The 20,795-nt window shown below is 35.9% G+C and overlaps 1 protein-coding gene across 1 annotated transcript in view; it reads left to right on the top strand.

Moving 5' to 3' along the window:
- Positions 1–20,795, top strand: part of SOX5 (SRY-box transcription factor 5) — a 482,736-nt gene that overhangs the window by 354,823 nt on the left and 107,118 nt on the right. The window contains exon 8 of the mRNA XM_044679066.1: positions 8,195–8,280. Within this exon, the coding sequence (XP_044535001.1) occupies positions 8,195–8,280 (86 nt within the window). The remainder of the gene's footprint in view (positions 1–8,194; positions 8,281–20,795) is intronic.

Here is a 20,795-nt window from a genome sequence, read left to right on the forward strand (position 1 = left end):
AAAATGGATACATTTCTACTTTCATGTTTACCTTGGCAAAGATAAGGATAGATCAGAAAGGCACTGCAGCAGGCAGTGGAAATTCAGCTTAACTTCTAGAACAACAATTCTATGTAGGCTAAGCTTTTTATATCCATAATCCAAGGGACCATCTCAGTGCTTAGAATGCCTCCTTGCCTTTGCCTATCTAAAATAAAGGCTACTGTGCAGAGAAAAAAATCCTTTTGAGTGGATGGAAATGCATTAAATACTTTGAACCTGGGGTAGCTAATTGGGATCCCCATGTATGAGATGGGATTATTTAGTATAAGAAAATACCTTTGACCACTGAAAATTCTTCCCACTCATTAAGACTCATGGACTTTTAGACTTTCAGTTATAAGGCCCTTTAGAAGTTATCCACCAGTAAATAGTTGTCCAGCTTCTCCTGAGACAGTGGATTCATTATCTCCTGTGGCAGCCCACTTGAAATCATATTGTCATGTCCCACTTCCCTATTTGTCAGTTATAGTTTTTGTTCTTTCTTCTTTGACAATGTCTCCAATGTCCATCTACCTCTGAAGGAACTATCTTAGTTCCTAAGATCATTTTGCAATAGTCTTAAAGGTCTTTCTATCCTCAATTTCTCCTCTCTGCAATTTATACTTCATGAGCAGAATAATCTTTCTAAAATATCTATTTCATTATGTAATTCTTCTTCTTAAAAATCTGAAATGCTTTCTCACTGCTTTTAGAGTAACATCTAGACTCCTATTATAAATACATCATGGTGGGGCAGGTGGATGGCTCAGTGGATTGAGAGCCAGGCCCAGAGATGGGAGGTCCTAGTTTAAATCCAGCCTCAGTTACTTCCTAGCTGTGTGATCCTAGGCAAGTCACTTAACCTTCATTGCTTACCCCTTACTACTCTTCTGCCTTGGAACCAGTGCAGAGTATTGATTCTAAGATAGAAGGTAAGGGTTTTAAAATAAATAAATGTATTGTGGCACTGTGGAAACTGTGTGGAATTTAGTTAACAAGCATAGGTTCAAGTTCATCTGTGTCTCCTTAGGCAAGCCATTTAACTTCTCTGGGTCTGAGTTTCCTCTTTTATAAAATGGAATTGAACTAGATTGTCTTTAAAATCCTTTTCAGCTCCACCTCTATGCTTCTATAATACACACACACACACACATACACATTTATATCCTATAGAAACATTATCTTCCTCCAATTTGCTTCATTTCCTAGTATTCCTTAATATAAATCTTCTATATTCCAAGCAAAGTTGCTCAACTGACTTGAAAAGACTTACCATGTTCATGGACTGACTGTAAATCAGGAGACATGGGTTCTCATCCAAACTCTGTCACTATTTACTTGTATGATTGGCCAGGGAAATCAGAAAGGGTGGTTGAGGGAAGGGAGGAATCCTGGAAGATTTTCAGAAATGAGTCAAGATGAGATCAAAGTAGCAAAACTGTAGATAAGAGAATAGGAAAGGATCAAGACAAAACTTCAAAAGTCTAGCACCCAAAGAGACAGTGGGGGAATATATTGGGGTAGTGGTAACAGTGGTGGTGGTGGGGTAAAAGAAAGACATTGTCCTGCTCAACTTCTTTATAAAGGCAAGCTGGGGACATACAAACCATTGCCCATCTTGCCTACTAGAACTATGGGAATTTAAGATTAAGCTCAGTACATGATAAATGATCATTTAAATGTTCTTGCACATGAAATACCATACTGTAAAAGGCATTTTTAATGAATTGGGGGGAAAGTATGATGAATTCATGATCTGCATATTTGATATTTCTTTGAAATTGACCCAATTTTTTCCAGAATTATTTTGTCCTCATATCATTTCTTTATTAAATGGAAGATGCAGAGTTAAAGTGGAGAAGTTAGCTCTATGGAGCAGAGAGAATTTATCTCTGCTTTTAACATGATTGGGGATCATAAGAAGATAGAGAGAGGGAAAAGGTCAGGTACTTACCAAGATAGAAATGGGTACAACAAAGCAGAGAAGGGCTCAATTTTTCAGTAAAAAAATCTGCTCTAAGAAAGATTAGATTAGAACTTGGAAAGAAGTGGTCTCATTTAGCTTTTAATAGTGAGTGCTTCAATAAGAAAGGAAATAATGAGGTTATCTTGCAGTGCCTAAAAGTGAATTGTAACTGGATGGAACAAGAAGCTAAAATGGGAGAGATTAGCATAGTTTTTAGTTTTCTTCAGTTTATTCAGCTGTGTGTATATATGATGATGTATTGGGGTACACATAAAATTAAAGGTCTGAGGACCTAGAAACATTAAAAAATAGAAAGAACTAAGCTACTGGTGATACCATAGCAGAGAAGATATTTTATGTATGAAATGAGACTGAAGCCCGAGTAGAATGTATTGATAGATTGTGTTGTTGTCAGGGAAAAAGACAGAAGCATTAGTATTAAGCTATGGAAAAAAATGTCAGAATAGAAAGTTGTATCCAGAGTTGGAGAACAAAAAGTTAGAGATCTTAAGAAGAGAGAATTTAACTCCACCAACTGTGCAGAAGAGTTTGTCCAATTACAAAAATAAATAGAAAGATGGAAGCCAGCATAGCAGTGAATCATTAGGTAGGTGAATCTGGGGGTTTTCTATTGGTATGTAAAGTACAGAAGATAAGGTGAATAAAAGGAGTTAGATGTCCCAGGTCCTATTATATAGATATAATATTATATAGTTTCAAGTGACAGATCTTTGCAGTGGATTGTCAAGAGTACACATTATTAGTTTCTCAGAAAAACAATAGATTGAAAGAATTTGTAAAGTGAGTAGAAGTAGAGCTAAGGTAGAAAAAAGTACTTGATTAGTCAACATTATTTTAAATGTAAACAAAAATAAGAAGTCAGTTTTCATCCACCTAAACTGAATAGGTAAATATACATTTAAAAAGTTAACTTGGAAATGGAGAGATTGTACCATGAAATGGATGATGTGCTAAACTGGGAATCAGGGAAATTCAAGGGCAAATCCTGCCCTGGACATTTACCCACTGTGTGACTGTAGACAGGTTACAACCTCCCTGAGCTTCAGGCAATTTCCTAAAAAATTTACATTTTTAGAGGAGTTGTAATCTGGATTGGTGCTGGAACTTCCAACACCAGTAAAATCAGCAATCCTCGATTTTTTTTTACTAACATGAAAATAATTACAATTTAAATTAAATCAATCTAAGTAACCAGTAGTATTCAGTGTTTTTCATTATTAGGGCTAGTATTTTTTTTTAAACCCTTACCTTCCTTCCATCTTGGAGTCAATACTGTGTATTGGTCCCAAGGCAGAAGAGTGGTAAGGGTAGGCAATGGGAGTCAAGTGACTTGCCCAGGGTCACACAGCTAGGAAGTGTCTGAGGCCAGATTTGAACCTAGGACCTCCCATCTCTAGACCTGGCTCTCAATCCACTGAGCCACCCAGCTGCCCCCAGGGCTAGTATTTCTTGAATAAGAGTTTTCAGTAGTTTCAAAGGGTCATGGAAATGAGGGCTTCAGAATGATTCCATGATGGTGGAAAATTATAGGCTAAATAAATAGAAGGAGCTGGTTTTCACTGTTCAGGATACTAAGATAGATTCTGATACAAAAATAAGAAACAAGAATGGCAGAGAAATAGCTGTTTGAGGGTGGTGGCACCTGAATGCAAGATGGATTGTCAACTTTGTAGGTCTATATGTTGAAAAGTTTGAGAACTCTCGGTTTAAGTATCTTAATGAAATGGGCATATAGGATCAGCCTAAGTGAAACTATAATGTTTCTGATTACCAAAATAAGCACTTCTGTTTAAAAATAATATACATTTTGCCCCCTTTTGCTAGATGCTATAGAAATGTTATTGATTTTATCCATAGATATGAAAGCATATTTTTTTGATACTTGCTATATAGCATATTCAAAAGTAGTTTATGTAATATTTCTCAATTTCTGTTCTCTGCTTTTTGTTCATATCTAAACTTTTTCTTCTTTTTCAGTTAGAATTTCCCATGTTTGGTTTTGAAATACAAGGCAAATTTACTTTGGAAGAACTTAAGGAAAACTATTCAAATGATTATGACCTAGGCAAGAGTAAAAACAAATTACATTTAACTAGTTGAAGGTCAGTTTGAGTAACCTAAAATATAATTGAACTTTAAAAGTCAGACTTTCCAGTTGTCTAACCTGTATTAAACAAGGTCTTAAAGAGAAATTTCCAGAGCAAACCTATTATGAAATCATAAAATCATAGTAACAGATAGAGAGAAATGGAGGTGGGAAGGAGAGAGACAGAGAGACAGGGGAGATATGCAGAAAGAGAAAGAGAGAGAAGGAAGAGATAATAGGAAGATAATAATAGAGAAGGAAGAGAATAGACCTCAGGAGGAAGGGAGGGAAGGAAGGAGCAAGTATTTATTGAGAATGGACTGATGCTATGCTAAATATTATTGTTGTTCTTCAGTGGACTTTATGACCCTATCTGGGTTTTTTTTAGCTTAGATATTGGAGTGGTTTATCATGTCCTTATCCAGCTCATTTTACAGATGAGGATCTGAGGTAAATGGGGTTAATCGACTTATCCAGGGTTACACAGCTAAGTAAGTGTCTGATTTCACATTTGAACTCAGGTCTTCCTGACATCAGGCTTGGTGCCCTATACACTTACCACCTAGATGCCTTTAATAAAGAGAACACAAATGCAAACAAGTCAATGCAGACCCTGTCTTTTTCAATATAATTTTTTTTAATATGCATGATTGGAAAAAGAATGAGGGAAAAGAAAGGAACATCAGATCCTCTGTGGAGAATTTATGGAAGAGCATGACCAAAAAAAAAAAAAAACAACAAAGGATGAGAAAACATGGAAAGATTTTTATTTGTACTATTGGAAGGAATACTTCATTATTTAATTATAGTTCCACTGAAGTTCTGAAGTATTGTAGTGTTTTATATTCATTGCCTCACTTAATTTTCACAACCCTTTGAGTTAGTACTACAGCTATTCTCGTCCCCATTTTACAAAAGAGGAAAGTGATAATGAGTGATTAAGTGCTCCTGTGGGAACATAGAGTATTTCTTTCAAATGAAGGCATAAACTCAAAGAAGACAAGTAAATCCAGAATTTCTTTAATATGCAATAATAAGTTCTTATTTATATACACATACTATAACAGAAATAATAGGGTAGTTATTTTGTATCAAAATATCAGTTTTCATACTTTTACTTTTACTCATTCTCTACTACATACTTTGAAATTTAAAAATTAGTCATTCATTTTAATTTTTCATGCTCATTCTGATATTTAAATCAACTTAAAAGAAGAAACATGGTAATTGGGACTCTTCATAGCGATGTCTTCATATCTGTTTTAATTTTCCTAAATTCAGGCAAGTACAGTGGAAAGAATAATAGAGTCAAAAGATATGGTTTCAAGTCCAGGTGCTAGTTACAAAGCTGTATGACTTTTTTGACAAAACACTCAACCTCTCTTCATTTTGATATTGTTGATGATATTTGTGACTTTCAAAAGGGTTGGTTTTGGAGGTTTTTTGTCTTGATTTTGAAAAAAGAACTTCCTAAATCTTAGTATTATATGATTGTTATTATTATTCTAATAGGTACTACAGATGCTAGAAAATAAGTAAAAAAGATACAATTTCTTTCTCCTCTTAAGAAAGGTGAAGAGATTATAGTAATACATTTAATTTAAAAATCATTAAGTATTTCAACATATGGTAACTACAACCAAAGAAATTCTGAGACCTAAAGAAATGAAGAGTATGTATCTTGGAGAATGTAGAACTGGATGTGGATCTTAGGGAAGACAGATAATTAAGAGAAGGAAGCAAGGAATTCCTAGCAGCATGGAACTGCATGAACAAAGCCTGAGAATGGGCCTGATTTATGTGAGGAAAGGAGGAGATTGGCCTTAGGGAAGCAGAGATGAGTGGTGGAATGAATTAAAAGAGGAGGTGCCTGGAGACCTCTGGAGACTATTGCAGTTATCTAGATATGTGAAGATAGAGGTCTGGCCTAGGTTGATAGCTGTGGGAATTGTTAAGAAAGGGTAGATCCTAGGGATATTTAGAAATAAGAAACAATAAAACTTGATGAATTGAATAAAGGAGACAGAAAAGATGAGGAAAGAGGAAATGTGTAAGTACAGAGTTTCTAGACTGGGAGAGTAGAATTGTTTGGCTGTACAAATAATATATTGCTAGCTATTACATTTTTCAAAATGAACATATAAACTTTCTGAGAACTTCCCTGATAACAGGTTTGAACAACTTTCTGAGGACCAACCAGTTTTCAGGGCATGCATTTGAAAGGCACTGCTATTTATTTTCTTGACTTTCATGTCAGTATGAAAATTTTGTATTTTCTATTTACAAATTTCATGCAATTAAGTTAGTGAAATTAAGTTAAGATTGAGATCATAGTAGCATAGATTTAAAGCTTGAACAGACCTCAAAAGATATCTAGTCAAACACCTTATTTTATACTTAAGGAAATTTTGAGGGTAGAAAACTGAAATAACCTTGCCCAAGTTCTCATAGTAGTAGAGTAGGGATATGAACCTAGATCCTTTGAGTCCAGATTCAGCTTTCTTTCCAATCTGCATACATCCTTTCTTCTCTTTAAGTGCTTCTAATATTGTTATTATCAATTTTGAAGTTAAAGTGATTAAGTGAATAGACTTTCTCTCTCTGGAAATGTTAAAGAAAATTGAATTTTTTCAACTTTGTTTACATATATACTGCACGTGTGTAAAATCAGTCACTAATGCAGTCAGTCAGAAGTGATGCCATGTTTCAACCTTGCTTGACTTTGCCCTTCCTGCAGCCAACCTGCAAGGAAGGCAGCCGCCAAGGGCTCAGTATCTCCCTAGCATTAATCCCATCTCCTAAAGAGGACTAGCTACCAGCTGCCTGGCATGCTCACTAACCCTCTCCTCCTCTAAAAATCAAAATACTTAGGGAGGAGATGGGAAGGCACTAATCCCACCTCCTAATGATTACATAATCCAATCAGAATACCTTTGCCCTAATATGGAAAAAGTTTACTCCTTTCTATAAAAAAAAAAAAACCCAACCAACCAAGCATTGAATGTTACATTAATGTGTCAATAAACTCGTTTTTTAAAGTTTCTTTTCTTGAGTTTTGCCTTTTTAATCAGAGCAAGGCCTGTACACATTATTTTCCTTTTAATACATGTTTATGAATTTAGCATTGATTAACCTAAATCAAATCAGAAGAAATCATCGATATATTCTTTCCACTATTATTATTTGCTATTGTCACATCTGAACAATTAGTTTTAGAGCCCATTCATTTGTTAGTAAAAAAAAAACAACAAAACTGGGTCCTCAAAAAAATGCTCTGAGAAGTCACACTGAGAAGAAAACTTGGCTCTTCTGGCAGGAGGACCGAGGATATTAAATTGGATTTTGTGAATCTTTCATGTGATTATGCTGTAACTTTAGCACTCACTAGTTGTGTCAATAAAATTTTAGTACAGATTTACATAAGTTTTTTTGTTGTGTGTTTTTTTTTTAAGAAATCAACGCCTGTTTCTTATTTGCTTAAACACTTTTGCAAAAACACTTCTCCAAAATATGGAAGATGTCAATCGCATTACTTGGAACATTTTGTTTTCATTCGAATTGACTTTTAGCGCTTAAATATCTGTCTTGGAGAAGGCCTGGAAAAGTGGATGTTGGATTCTGAAGAATATACAGGATTCCGAAGGAGAGCTTTTTTGTTGTCCTTAAAAATGCAGCGTGAATCTCGGTGGGATTTAGTTTGTTAATGTTAAAGTCAGTTGAGTTAAGTTCATATGCTGGCTAAGACTAAATTTGCTGTTCAGCTGCTGTGATTTTATCAAGGTTGTAGGGGTTGTGTGTATGTGTGTGTGTGTTTTAAAGTGCAGCCCTCTGATCAATGTGCACCCCCCTCCCCATTTCCCTAAATACATCATGAAAAAAGGATGAGGTTTCCGCCTTAATTGCTTGTGCCTTTTATTCACATTCCTCTCTCAGCCAGAATTGTGAAAAGAGTGTTAGTAAAAGGCTGCACAATAGAGCTTTTCATTAGGCCTCGGCAAGGCACACAAAAGAAGGCTTTTGGAAAGAGTGAATGCAGGAGTTTAATTTGCAGGTGGAGAGTAGATAAAAGGTGCTGACGCCTCTATTATTCTCTTACTTAGGTGACCCTTACCCTGTTCAGCTGATCCCAACTACCATGGCAGCTGCTGCCGGGGCAACCCCAGGCTTAGGCCCACTCCAACTGCAGGTAAGTCTGGAAACAATGCGCTGGAGGCAAAGGTTAAGTAAACATGGAAAACAGTTTTCTTGTCTATTATCACATTATTGGGGAAAAAATTAGCTAGTGATTTTGTCTGGCACATTAAAAAAAATTTTTTTTTAACCTGTATCAGCCCTCAGTGAAAGCTTAAGAGATATTTCAATTCATTTGCTTAACCCTGATACGACCTCCCAAAAGTTGCTTTATTGTTAGGTCTAGATGGCTGGATGTTATTTTTAACCTGAATGACCAATAATTGTTCTTTAGTTATTAATTTCTGTCCTCTTGATACAATATTTACATTCAACAGAAAGCAAAGTCCTCAAAGGCAAATACTGTTGTTTGTTTTTGTCCATTGTGGGGTCCTCGCTGGTGTATTGATTGAATATTTTTAGGGTTTTGTTTTTTTTCCTCTAAGATGGAAAATAGGAAGTGTAGGAAAGTTTACCTGAGGTCTGGCCACTTTCCCTGGGGCACAGCTTCACGTTAAAATTTGGGCTAAATTCTCAAAGGCTTTCTCCCTCCTTTTAAAAAAAAAAACAAAAAAAACCCATACCTTCCATCTTAGAATCAATACCGCATCTTAGTTCCAAGAGAGAAGAGCTATAAAGGCTAGGCAAGGGGGGTAAAAAGGCTTTTTTTCTTGTTTAGAATAGTTTGGATCGAAGTAGATGTGGCCCTCTTATCTGTTGAGAAAGTCCATATCCAACAGCAGATCTCTGAGTAAATCTGTATATGCTCAGTTAACAGGTGACAGATTTGAAAAATAATCTCCATAGTGAGTTGGGATATGGCTATGAAGGATGGTAGTATGGTGGGATTTTATTTTTAAGGACACTCTTTAAGTTAGTTCTATGGTGATTCTACCTTGACAAAGCCCACATGAGATAGCTTGGGTGAGAGGAGCTCCCTCTCCAGGGGACTCCTTGGGGGGTTCTGGAGCGATTTGGTTTTCTGAAATGATTTCTACTCATTTGAAGTGGTTTATGTTTCTATTTCTTGAATTCTCGGTAGGGTTAAGGGAGTGGATAGAAGGGGGATAAATACTGACTCAGCACTTCTAATCTGATGGCATAATTAGAGAGACTTTGAATGTGAAACCCACAAAAACAGCAGTCAAAGGCAAAAGGAAACCCTGGATGTCAAGGGCTTGTGTTTCCATTCCGATGGATTAGGGAAAATTCCCTGTTTGGGTTGAGTCCCAAGTAAAGTGTAAGCCCTGCTGTGTTCAAGGAAACCCGAAGTAGACTTAAAACCTTCCGCCTCCAGCCCCAGCCCCAGCCCCTCCGCCCAGGACCTGCCATTAGTCTGATCCAACACAGATCCCAAGTATTGAGACCTGTTTCAAGCCCTGAGGCAAGAGCCAGAAGAAGCCAAATTTATAAGCTTAATTTGGTACACAAAGTAAACTGTCCAGGTCTGGCTGAGCAATCCGTTTTCCCTCTCCCCGACAGTCGCTTTTCTCCTACAGTTTGTGAGCCCACTGCCTTTAGCACTCATTGCAGCCAGAACAATAACTAGGAATCCTGGCATCGCTGGTTAATTCAGTTAATTGTGTGCATGTGTGTGATGGAGGAGTGGATAGGTCATGGTGCCCTGGAGAAAGATCTCATAGGGAATGAGGAGGATGAAGAATGAGGAGGCCAGGATATTTAAAAGGGTTTGGGTTTGAGAAAAATACTGTGAGTCACCTACTAAACTTATTGAGAAGAGGAAAGCCAGAGAAAAGGCAGGTCAGAAGAGGGAGTTTGAGGAAAAGCACAGAGATCAATGTTTCTGGCTTGCCGAGTACAGGGGAGGAGGGGGAGGAGGAAGAACTAAGGTAGAAGGAGACTGGAAAGGTAGGAGAGGGTTAGGTTATGAAAGCCTTTGAATGCCAAACAGGGTTTTAAGTTTGTCCCTGGAGATTATAGGCAGCTGCCAGAGTTTATTGAAAGAGGAAAAGGAGTGACATGGGTCAGTTTGGTACTTTAGGAATATCATTTTGGCCATTGATTAGGAAATGAGTCTTCACACCACAATGGTCTGGAATCATGACCCTTCTCTTCCCTAGAGGACTCTTTCGCTCTCCCATGTAGATTCTGCACCCATAACAGCTTTGGCTGCCCTCTCCTACTTAGAACTCTGTTCTTATCTGCTTTCTCGGTGGTCTTCATAAGATGGGAGCTGGCTGGGGGAAAAGGAGACATCACTGGATCTAATCAGAAAAGACAGGAAAAATGTTAAACAACTCTAGCAATACAGGCTCCTATTTCTACATTGATCAATCACTCTTGGAGCCAATGACATACTTCCAACTAGCTGTTCTCATTGGGCAGCCTAGGTACAGAAGATTACATCAAATAGATGTTTAAATAATAATAATGAAACATGCTTAAATAATAGATATTTCTTATATCCTTATTGTTTGTTGAAGACAAAATAGGAAAAATAACAATATCCAAACAGATAAAGAGGAAGGTATATAAAATGGATTTAAAACTTTCCAGAGATTCATATGTATTATAGCAAAGAATTGAATTGGAACAAAATATTCATATAAAGCAGATACACAGACAAATAACTTTGAAGCTATTTGAGAATTGATATAGTTTGGAATTCATTTTAATATTTGTTAACCAATATACAATGTGATATTCTTTTAAATAAAATATCATTTGCTCAAAGGAAAGATATATGGTTCCTACTAAAATGGGAGTACTACTTCACAGAATTGCCACAGTGATATAAAGTTTGTTTATGTAAAGGCAGTATAGAAATATATTGTTGTTTTTCTAATAGCAAGTTTTTCCCTGATACAGTTTGGGGAAAAACTTTTTTTAACCTTTACTTTCTATCTTAGTAGCAACTCTGCCAGAAGAGTAAGCCTAGGCAAATGGGTTAAGTAACTTGCCCAGGGTCATACAACTAGGAAGTGTTTTGAGTTCAGATTTGAACCGAGGTCTTCCCCATTCCAGGCCTGACACAATATCCATTGTGCCATCTGGCTGCCCTGGGATAAACTTTTATTTTTTTTAAGATGCTTTCAGATCATCAAGTGAGAACAAATTCCAAAAAATAGAGAGGATTTCAGAACAATAAATAACAGAAACAGTTTCATGATTTTCTTAAGGATCTAATTTTCAGAGTACTTGGTTATGTTTAGAAAGGAGTATTTTTTTTTTTAGAATTTCCTTCCATTTTCTGTCAAGTAGAACCCTTTCCCCCATTAATGACACTGTAGGCTAGTGGGCAGGTATGGAGAATTAGTTGCTAAAATAGGTGGTATAGTGGAAAGAGCACTGAGATTTCATTGGTACTGCATTCTAGGGTCAACTCTGCCACTTATTTCCCATGTGATATTGACTAAATCATTTTCCTTTATAAATCTTAGTTTAGCTTCACAACAATTTTCTATGATGCATTTTGGCTTTCAGATCTTATAATCTTATCACTTTTTTTTCACATCAAACTTGCCAAATAAAAATAAAATGATAAACTTTCCAGCCTTTTATATGTATGTATATATATATATATTATGGCATATATCTTGTATGATGTTACATATTTCCATTTGAACTATATTTCTTGCTGAATTGTAAGTCCCATAAAGAGCTAGGACCAGGTCTTAAATGCCAACAAGAGAAAGCTATGGAGGAATTTGCTCTTCAGCAGCTTGGAATTCAGTATCACAGGGATGGAGAAGATGAAGAGGGCAAGACTATGTTAGCCATTGGGTAATGAATCCAGGAAAAGAATCAGTTATGATTGCTGATGAAGACAGGTCATTTGAAGATTGAAGGTCAACTTTCTCAAATGCTAGACTTGACCTTTTGTGATCAAGAAGGTACTTAGAAACCTGCCTGTTTTCAGGAATAAGTAGGAGGTGGTCTCTTTTCTGGTCAGGGGGCCATTGCATCCCTTGCACAATTAGGGTAAACCTGATGGCATTGTGGCTCTCAGCTCTGGGAATTGGTGTGTCCCATCCCTCCTTCCTAGTGCTCTCTACCTATGGGACTAGAGGTCTAGGTAGGAAGGAGGAAGTCCTTTGTTCCAGTACAGCATCACCAGCTGAGAAGAGAATTGGGTAGATGGGTGTCCTTGAGGAACCAGAACCCTAGTTCATGGCCTTCCTTGCCAGCTATCAGCAGAACACATTTTGAGAAAGGCCCTACGTGAGATTCATCTGCTCTGCCAACATGCCCCAACAGAGGCAGGTTTCTCACTTTCCACCTATTTTTCCATTCTTTTGTTATATGTTGTCTCCCTTCATTAGAATAAAAGTTCCTTGAAGGCAGTGACTATCTTTCTTTTCTTGTTCTTAAATTTTGCTTAATAAATGCTTATTGATTTGACTAGGTAACTAGAGTTTGTATTAGCTTTTTTTGGCTGCTATTTTACATTACTGACTTTAGATCTTGAAGAACAGTAAAACTCTGCTTTTTTTAGACAAAATGCTGTCTAGCCATACATTAATTAATCCTATAGACATATAGAGTTGAGCTTTTGTACTCCTGAGGACAACTTTAAATTTATTTGTATTGACTTTCCTCTGTATTAAATTTTCAATGAATTTCATCAGTTTTGTCCCCAAATTATAGGCTATCAAGATGTTTGGACTGACCTGTCCCTATTATCTATCCTATTATACTTCCCTCCTCTTCCCAGCTTTATGTCTGTACCATAACCCAAGCTGATAAAAAATGCTAAACAGCACAGGGCCAAACTCAGGGCCAAATCCCTGACAGATATCTCCCTTCAAGTTGACATTAAACCATTAGCAATGCTTCTTGAAGCTTGGTCATTCAACAAGTTTTGCATCTACCTCTTCACTGATATCTGTGCCACATTTCTGCACTTTATCCACAATAATATCATAAAAGACTCTGTCAAATGATTTATTGAAATCTAGATAACTATAACAGTTATTTCCATTATGCCTTTTTCTTTGAAAATCTGCAGTTATGTCTGACCTTTTTTAGTGAGAAATAAATACTATGAGCAGTTTGGGAGCCATAGGGGCTGTACAAGTAGCCTAACATTGTCATTCTGTTGAAATGATTCTGGGGAATAACTATAGTCCTGATTAACCGCTCATAATAATCAAGTAAAAGCAGAAAGAGTAGTGGGAATACAGATAAAAGAAGTAGGAAAGAAAATTCAAAAAATGATTTAGGAATGTTAAAAAAAAAAAAAAGATTGAATGATCCTACTGAGCTTCTCTGTCAAACATCAAAGGATTTGGGAGGAGTCTGCTTTTCTTCCACTGTAGAAAGGGGGAGGTAGAGGGAAGTTAGAGGAGTCTTATGTGTTTCATTTCAAAAACAGTTAGATTGTCACTCAGTTAAGTTGCAAAGGGAAATGCTTTTCCTAGATGATATTAAAAGCATGTTACACAAAAATCAAGTCTTATATATTTATTTTTGTAAACAATTTAACCTGTGGTATCACAGTACTTTAAAAGCAAGGGATGGAAGAATGACTGATACATATATTAAACCCCCAAAAAGATACCAGAAAACCAGAAAGGGACTGGGAAAATACCTCTGCTCTGTTTTGACTATGATTTTATCTCCAAAGGTATGAATTTACTTTAATATTAAATGTAGCAACATATCCTTAAAACATTTAGATTTCAGTAAGAAAAATGTAATAACATGGGACACCTACAGAATGAGTAGTTTTAAACTTCAAAGCAAAAACTCTTATGTAATAAAAAACATTAGCAGCCTCTTTTGCTCATAAGAAAAATTACAGAGACTCAGAAATAGTTTTCATTTCAAAAGAGCATAATTTCAAAGATCACTCTGAAAGGATCGCACACTTTCACCAGGATGCCAGGAATACCTTACCTCCATTCAGCCTACTCCACAGTCCTTTCCATTTACTAATCTCAGACACACCTACTTAAAGACCCCTATGTCTATTCATTCCATTCTACCTTCAGTCCTCTCCAAAAGAATGTAATATGCCTGTAATGTTATGGTTTTTTTTTACTACCCTTTTTGCATAGTAACAGAAAATCAACCTTTTCTACAGACATTTCATCCCGATGAAGAGAAAGTAAGCTCTTTGAGGGCTTTTGTCTTAGTTTTTGTATCCCCAGCACCTATGACAATGGCTGCTGAGAATTGCAGTATAATAAATTTTGAACTGAAAGGGCCCTTAATGGCCAAACAGTTCACACTTGTCCCTCAAACCCCTCTTTGTTTCACATGTTAGGAATCTGGGACCCCGCAAAATTGAGCCACTTTATAAAAGGCACTGTACAAAGTAGCAGAATCACAATTCAAACCTAGGTCTTCTGTTTCCAAAAACAGTGAACTTTTTCCATTCAATCATGTGACAGAATAATTAGTTAATAGATTTTTGTTGAGCTTAATTGTCCAATAAAAGAAGATTCAATTACAGAACCTAGTTAAAACTGGTAACATAACCCCTCTTCGATATCTATCAAAATTACATAAATCTTTTTTCTACTATACCAGAATGATGTTAGGATGTGCAAATATACATATAAGATGTAAATATTTTAGAAATATGAATGACTTATTTAAATTTTTGTTTTCTGATAACTTTGTTACGTAGCTACCCAAAGCCAGGTACATCTGACATACCTAGTGTGGAGACTTCTTTCACTTTTGCCAGTGAATAGGGGCTCTACACAACTCTTGAGAATATAATCTATGGCACTGATAGGCTAAATGCCTTGACTGTACTCACACAATTACTCTTTGTGAGAGGTAGCACTTGAATCCAGCACTTCCTCATTCCCCCTCTCATCTGTCTAATCACTTAGTAACGTGTTAATCAAAGTAAAACATTTCTGACAAATTTTCATTAAATGGAAATATTATATATACATTGCCATAGCAAAAGACACAAAAGAGTGTGAATACAGTTGTCTTTTGGCTTTTTTATTTCCATTTCATGTCTTTTTAAATACAAATATTAAGTTATTCTGCTTTGTTTTGTATTTTTAGCATATACATCTAGGGATAGGTATGCCATTTCTACTTTAGTTCATAGTTAATTGATTTCTCAAAGGAATGCTTTTTCTTTGAAGTAGAGATATAAGTATTTCCATAGCTCACATTACAGTGAATCACATTAATAATCAGAACCCTATATTTTTTTGAGGATACTAGAGAGTTTATAAATATATACGCATATACACATATAATACAAAATAAATGCATAGATGTGAATATAGATGTAGAGTACTTATTTTTTTTTAATTTTTTTATTTTTTTTATTTTAAACCCTTAACTTCTGTGTATTGACTTATAGGTGGAAGAGTGGTAAGGGTAGGCAATGGGGGTCAAGTGACTTGCCCAGGGTCACACAGCTGGGAAGTGTCTGAGGCCGGATTTGAACCTAGGACCTCCCGTCTCTAGGCCTGGCTCTCAATCCACTAAGCTACCCAGCTGCCCCCTAGAGTACTTATTTTAAGTTCTCTTAAAACACAAAGTAAAATTCACTTCATTTCTTTTTTTTTAACCCTTACCTTCCTTCTTAGAATCAATACTGTGTATTGGTTCCAAGACAGAAGAGTGGTAAAGGCTAAGCAATGGGGGTTAAATGACTTGCCCACAGTCACACAGCTAGGAAGTGTCTGAGGCCAGATTTGAACCTAGAACATCCCATCTCTAAGCCTGGCTATCAATCCACTGAGCCATCCAGCTGCCCCTATCACTTTATTTTTGATGCATATTTTTTCAACTTCAATAAATTAGACTTGTAGACTAAGTCTAATATTCATAGAATCATATATTTAGAATTGAAAGGAAGTGTAAGTTATTGAATCCACCTTCCCTCATCCTTTTACAGATGAGGAAACTTAGAACTAGAGAAGCAAAGCGACTTATCTAAAATCACAGAGGTAATAAATCACCAATATTTGAATCCTGCTTCTGTGACTACAAATCTGGTGTTCTTTCCATTGTTTCCCTATGACCATGACCATCATTTTCTTTTAATTGGTTATTTAAATATTTTTCTTTGGTCACCCTCTAGAGCTTCTTACATATTTAATGATTTTTATATAAAAAAACCACCAGTTACTTGTATAATACTTTAAGGAACTGAAATGTTTCAAATTTCCCTAACATTTTTTCTCATACTGATTATAATGAAAACTTAACTTAATACAAATTTGTATGTGTGGAAAAGATACAAAATTATAGAAACAAAAATTTGGGTTTAGAGAGATGCGTAGGGGGAAAAAGTATCCCCCCATACTTAGCTCTTCTGAATTTTCCCCTCTCGGTCTTCCATCAAAACCATGAGGAACTGCTTAAAGAATGAGCATTTATTGATACATTATGAGCACAGTAATGTGACCACTTACTTTAAAGTAATTATAACCTTCAAAAAAGCTTTGGGGAAAGAAGGGAAGTAAAAAACATGAATGCTGTTTTATTAGAATATTTGTTATACATATGATAAAGAAGTATTTTAATATTTAATAAACACCTCGAGTAACATAAGTGAATCTTTAATTCCTAAATTAATTAATAAATTAATAAGTGAATCTTCTTTAACACAAAGTGAATCAAATCCTAGCATCCCAAGGTCAATAATGACAAGTCTCATCATAGACTAAGATTGTAAGATGACTTCATTAGGAGTATCATGCTTGTTTTGGTCTTTGTTTCTCTATCTACCTGAATGCTTTGTTATAACTTAGGACTGTAATATGGGAAATAGTTAATTTAGTCACTATTATAAAGCATGTATAGCCTATTTAAACACGAAAAGCTAAATTAGATTTACATTACCAACATTTTAGATATTTGTGACTGTTAAAAAAATAGCTAGATACATTTACTGCAAGACTTCTAATTAACATAAGCAAAAGATGGCAACAGTCCATCTACCCTTCATTTGTTCTAGTCGGTTATATTAATATGCATGTTTTGGGATGGTCCTTACATAGAATCATATGCCATAATGTAGAATTCCTATCCTATAGACTGCAAGATATATTAGGAAAAAAATTTCTCATTCACTTCCTATGTTATATTTAATGCAATTATTTTGGCCAGAAGTGGATTACCACCTGTTCCATATAAGTGTAGCCAAAAAATGTCTCTCCCAGCCAATGATTACTATGGATAAACAGGGTCAGGCATGGTGACTGGTGATTTTTCTTTCATAGTCTCATTTCATACAAATAGCCAAATATTCTTTAATTGGAAATTTAGGTAAAATTAGAAGTCGTATATATTTTATAAAACTTTATTGAAATGATTTTTGAGTTTCTATGATTATGCCTTTGGAAGGAAAGCCCAAATCTTCAAAGAGTCATACCAAGACAGCATTGGAATCTAGCCTCAGTCCCTTGTGGGTACCACACATTCTGCGAGCTGGGGAAAGCGATAGATGATGTGTGTGATTGCTTTATAGAACTACTCACACAAAGTATCAACTAAAATCAATCTTTTTTTCATAGCCATTAAAGCTACTCTGCTCTCCTAATAGAAATGGCACCCACACATGCCTCTGATAAAGACTTACGCATTTTGCAGGTAGGCACACTCTGTTTTTTCAAGGCAGACATGGATGAAAACTCTACTTCATCTTTTTATCAGCCTCCTCACAGTTTCTGAAGGAGGTCAATAACGATGACAGGACCCAGATAAACGCTCCCCATTTCCCAGGGCACCGTGTGTGTGTCTGAGCATATCTTTACGTATCCAACCAAGAGATAATCCATAGAAAATCAATATGATAGAAATAAATTTATGGGAGGGTTGGGGGTGGATGCCAGATTTTACCTTTTTATGGAAGAAATTAGCCATAAGAAATGAATGTAAACTATCCACATGCGGATGCTGACTTCCATGCTGAAGTTGGAGATGGCATCCTTATCTTTAGAGGGTAAAAAAAAAAATGACCAGCCTCTCTCGATTTCAGTTCCAAGCCTGTCCTGCTGTTTGCTAGTAGACCTCTGTCTGCATGAGTGAGTTTTCTCGTAGGTTAAGAGTCTGAATTCCCTCTTTCCCCCTCCCTCCGACCCTGAGCCTGCAGGGCAGACAGACAGAAGCACACATATGATTAATACAGCACAGCTGCAGGACTGACTCATTTGCATATGTATTAATAGAGGCAAAAACAACAATTCAATTATATACAGAGACATTCTGCATACTAAAGAACATATGCAAATAGGCCTGGAAAAGTGCAGCCAACGTTTTCTCTGACTTTTCCAAGCCCATATGGGCTAGAGTCAAAGCCCAGCAGTTTTTAAGAATCCCCTTTAGGAAGAACCTGTTAGTTGCTGCTTACATAGTTATTACTACCCCTAGGGTTCCCAGGAGGTGTTTGACATTTGGACAATGGGAACAGAAAAAGCAGTGTCTTTTGCATGCTATTTTTGTATTTCCTTGCTTTCAGCTTCATCATGTTATTTCATCACATGTTAACAGAAGCATTAGTACATGCATGCTCTTACCATGAACCTATGCTTGGTTTACCCAAATGAGAAACAAAAAGATAAAGTTTTAAAGTTGAAAATTGACCCTGATTTCTTTCAGTTTCTTGAAAATTAAATTAACTTTAAGGTAGGTCATGAGAGGCATGGCGTATAATGGTTAAAAGCATTAGGGAAACCTGGACTCAAGTGTGTCTTGGCTATGTGACCCTGAGTAAGTCATTTACCTTCTCTGGGGGCTCTAGGCAACTCTAAGATTCTAAGTTGTGGAACAGGTGCTGAGCTGTGGGAATTCCCCACTAGGAGTTCACTATTCAGAGGAAATCATGGATCTGGTCCAGAAAACAAAAATCAAACAAATCTAAAAATACAGTTGGTATGAATGATAGGATTGCCAATTGCATATCCACAGTTAGTACAACTTCAGAAATAATAGTGTGTATTGCATCTTGACTTGTCTACCTTTTTTTACTCATTGGTATCGACAAAAAATATTATTCCAATTTATTGTGTATGATATCTTTTTCTTTTCCCTTTTTACTGTGTGTATCACATCTATAGGTCTACCCATCAACCTATCTGTCCTTCCATATAGTTTATTTCTTTTTCTTTTTTAAAAATATTTTTAAGCCTTTATTTTTTTAGTAAAGACTCTTCAAACAGAAAATAGCAAGGATGAGGCAGATGGGATGAAGTGACTCATCTGAAGTCACACAGCTAGGAAGTAATCAAAATCACATTTGACCTCAGGTCTTCCCAACTCCAGCCCTGGCACTCTATGGAGGTCTCCTCTATATGGTTTAAGAGTAAAACAACTCTTCTTTTTCAACTTAATGGTTTATTTTCTCATTAAATTATGTTAAGAGATCAATATAGAAGTTTTAAATAAACTTTAGGGAACATGAATAATTTCAAGTATATATTATCATTTTGATGAACTGTATAATTTCTAGTTCGATGTCATAACAAGACCAAACGAATGTGATGATGATGATAACAATAGCTAGATTTTAAATAGTGCTTTCAGAATTACAAAGCACTTTAATATGTTATCTCATTTGATCCCCACCACAAGAATGTGATTAAGATTTTTTTTTTTAATGAAGAAACTGAGGTCCTAGGTGGTTAATGACTTGCTTAATGTTAGCCAGAAAGTAAGAGGCAGAAATAGAATAATTTAAACCAAGGTCCTCTCTCCATAAATAGTGATCTTTCTACATATGGAGTGGGGATGAGTTGCATAAAGTTCCATTGCATCTTTGCTTTTCCTTTCTCTGATACAGCAAAGGCAACCATTCAATGACCCAGGAGTACCACATTTTGTCCTAATGAGGGACCTGATATGGTGCCAGTCTGAGTTAGTCTTGTCCCTAAGACTATCTTTAAAAAAAATCTTATCATTTGTAAGTGGGCTGGGGAAGAAGAAGAGAGGAGAAAAATAATTTCTTCCATTTAAAGAGAATAACTAAAACAATGTTTAGAATTTGAATAGTAGTAGCAATTACAAACTTATGAATTGTTTCCACTTTATTAAGTACAGTATGCTTTAAGAATTAAATTTGTTGTGGAGGACTGTTAAAAGATCACAGAATTGGGTAAACAAGTCAACATAGTATTTTATTGTTATATACAGGCATACTTCAGAGATATTATGGCTTAGTTCCTGACCACTGTAATAAAATTAGTTACATACATTTTTTGGTTTTCCAGTATAAATAAGTCATATTTATACTATAACCTATCACGTGTGCAGTAGTATTATGTATAAAGAAATGTATTTGCCTTAATCTGAAAATTCTTTATTGCTAAAAAACTGCTAACCATTATCTGGGCCTTCAGTGAGTCTTATGTTTTTACTGGTGGTGGGTCTTGCCCTTGATTTTGATGGCTGCCAACTGATCAGAATGGTGGCTTGCTAAAAGTTAGGGGTGACTGTGGCAATTTCTTAAAAATAAGACAGCAATGAAGTTTGCCACTTCAGTTGGCTCTTTCTTTCACTTGAAAACTTAGAGACCATTGCAGTGTTATTAATTGGTCTGATTTCAATATTGTTGTGTCTCAGGGAAATGGAGTTCCGAGGAGAGGGAGA

The sequence above is a fragment of the Gracilinanus agilis genome, chromosome 5 (genome assembly GCF_016433145.1).
Source record: "Gracilinanus agilis isolate LMUSP501 chromosome 5, AgileGrace, whole genome shotgun sequence".
In the NCBI taxonomy this organism is placed as follows: domain Eukaryota; kingdom Metazoa; phylum Chordata; class Mammalia; order Didelphimorphia; family Didelphidae; genus Gracilinanus; species Gracilinanus agilis.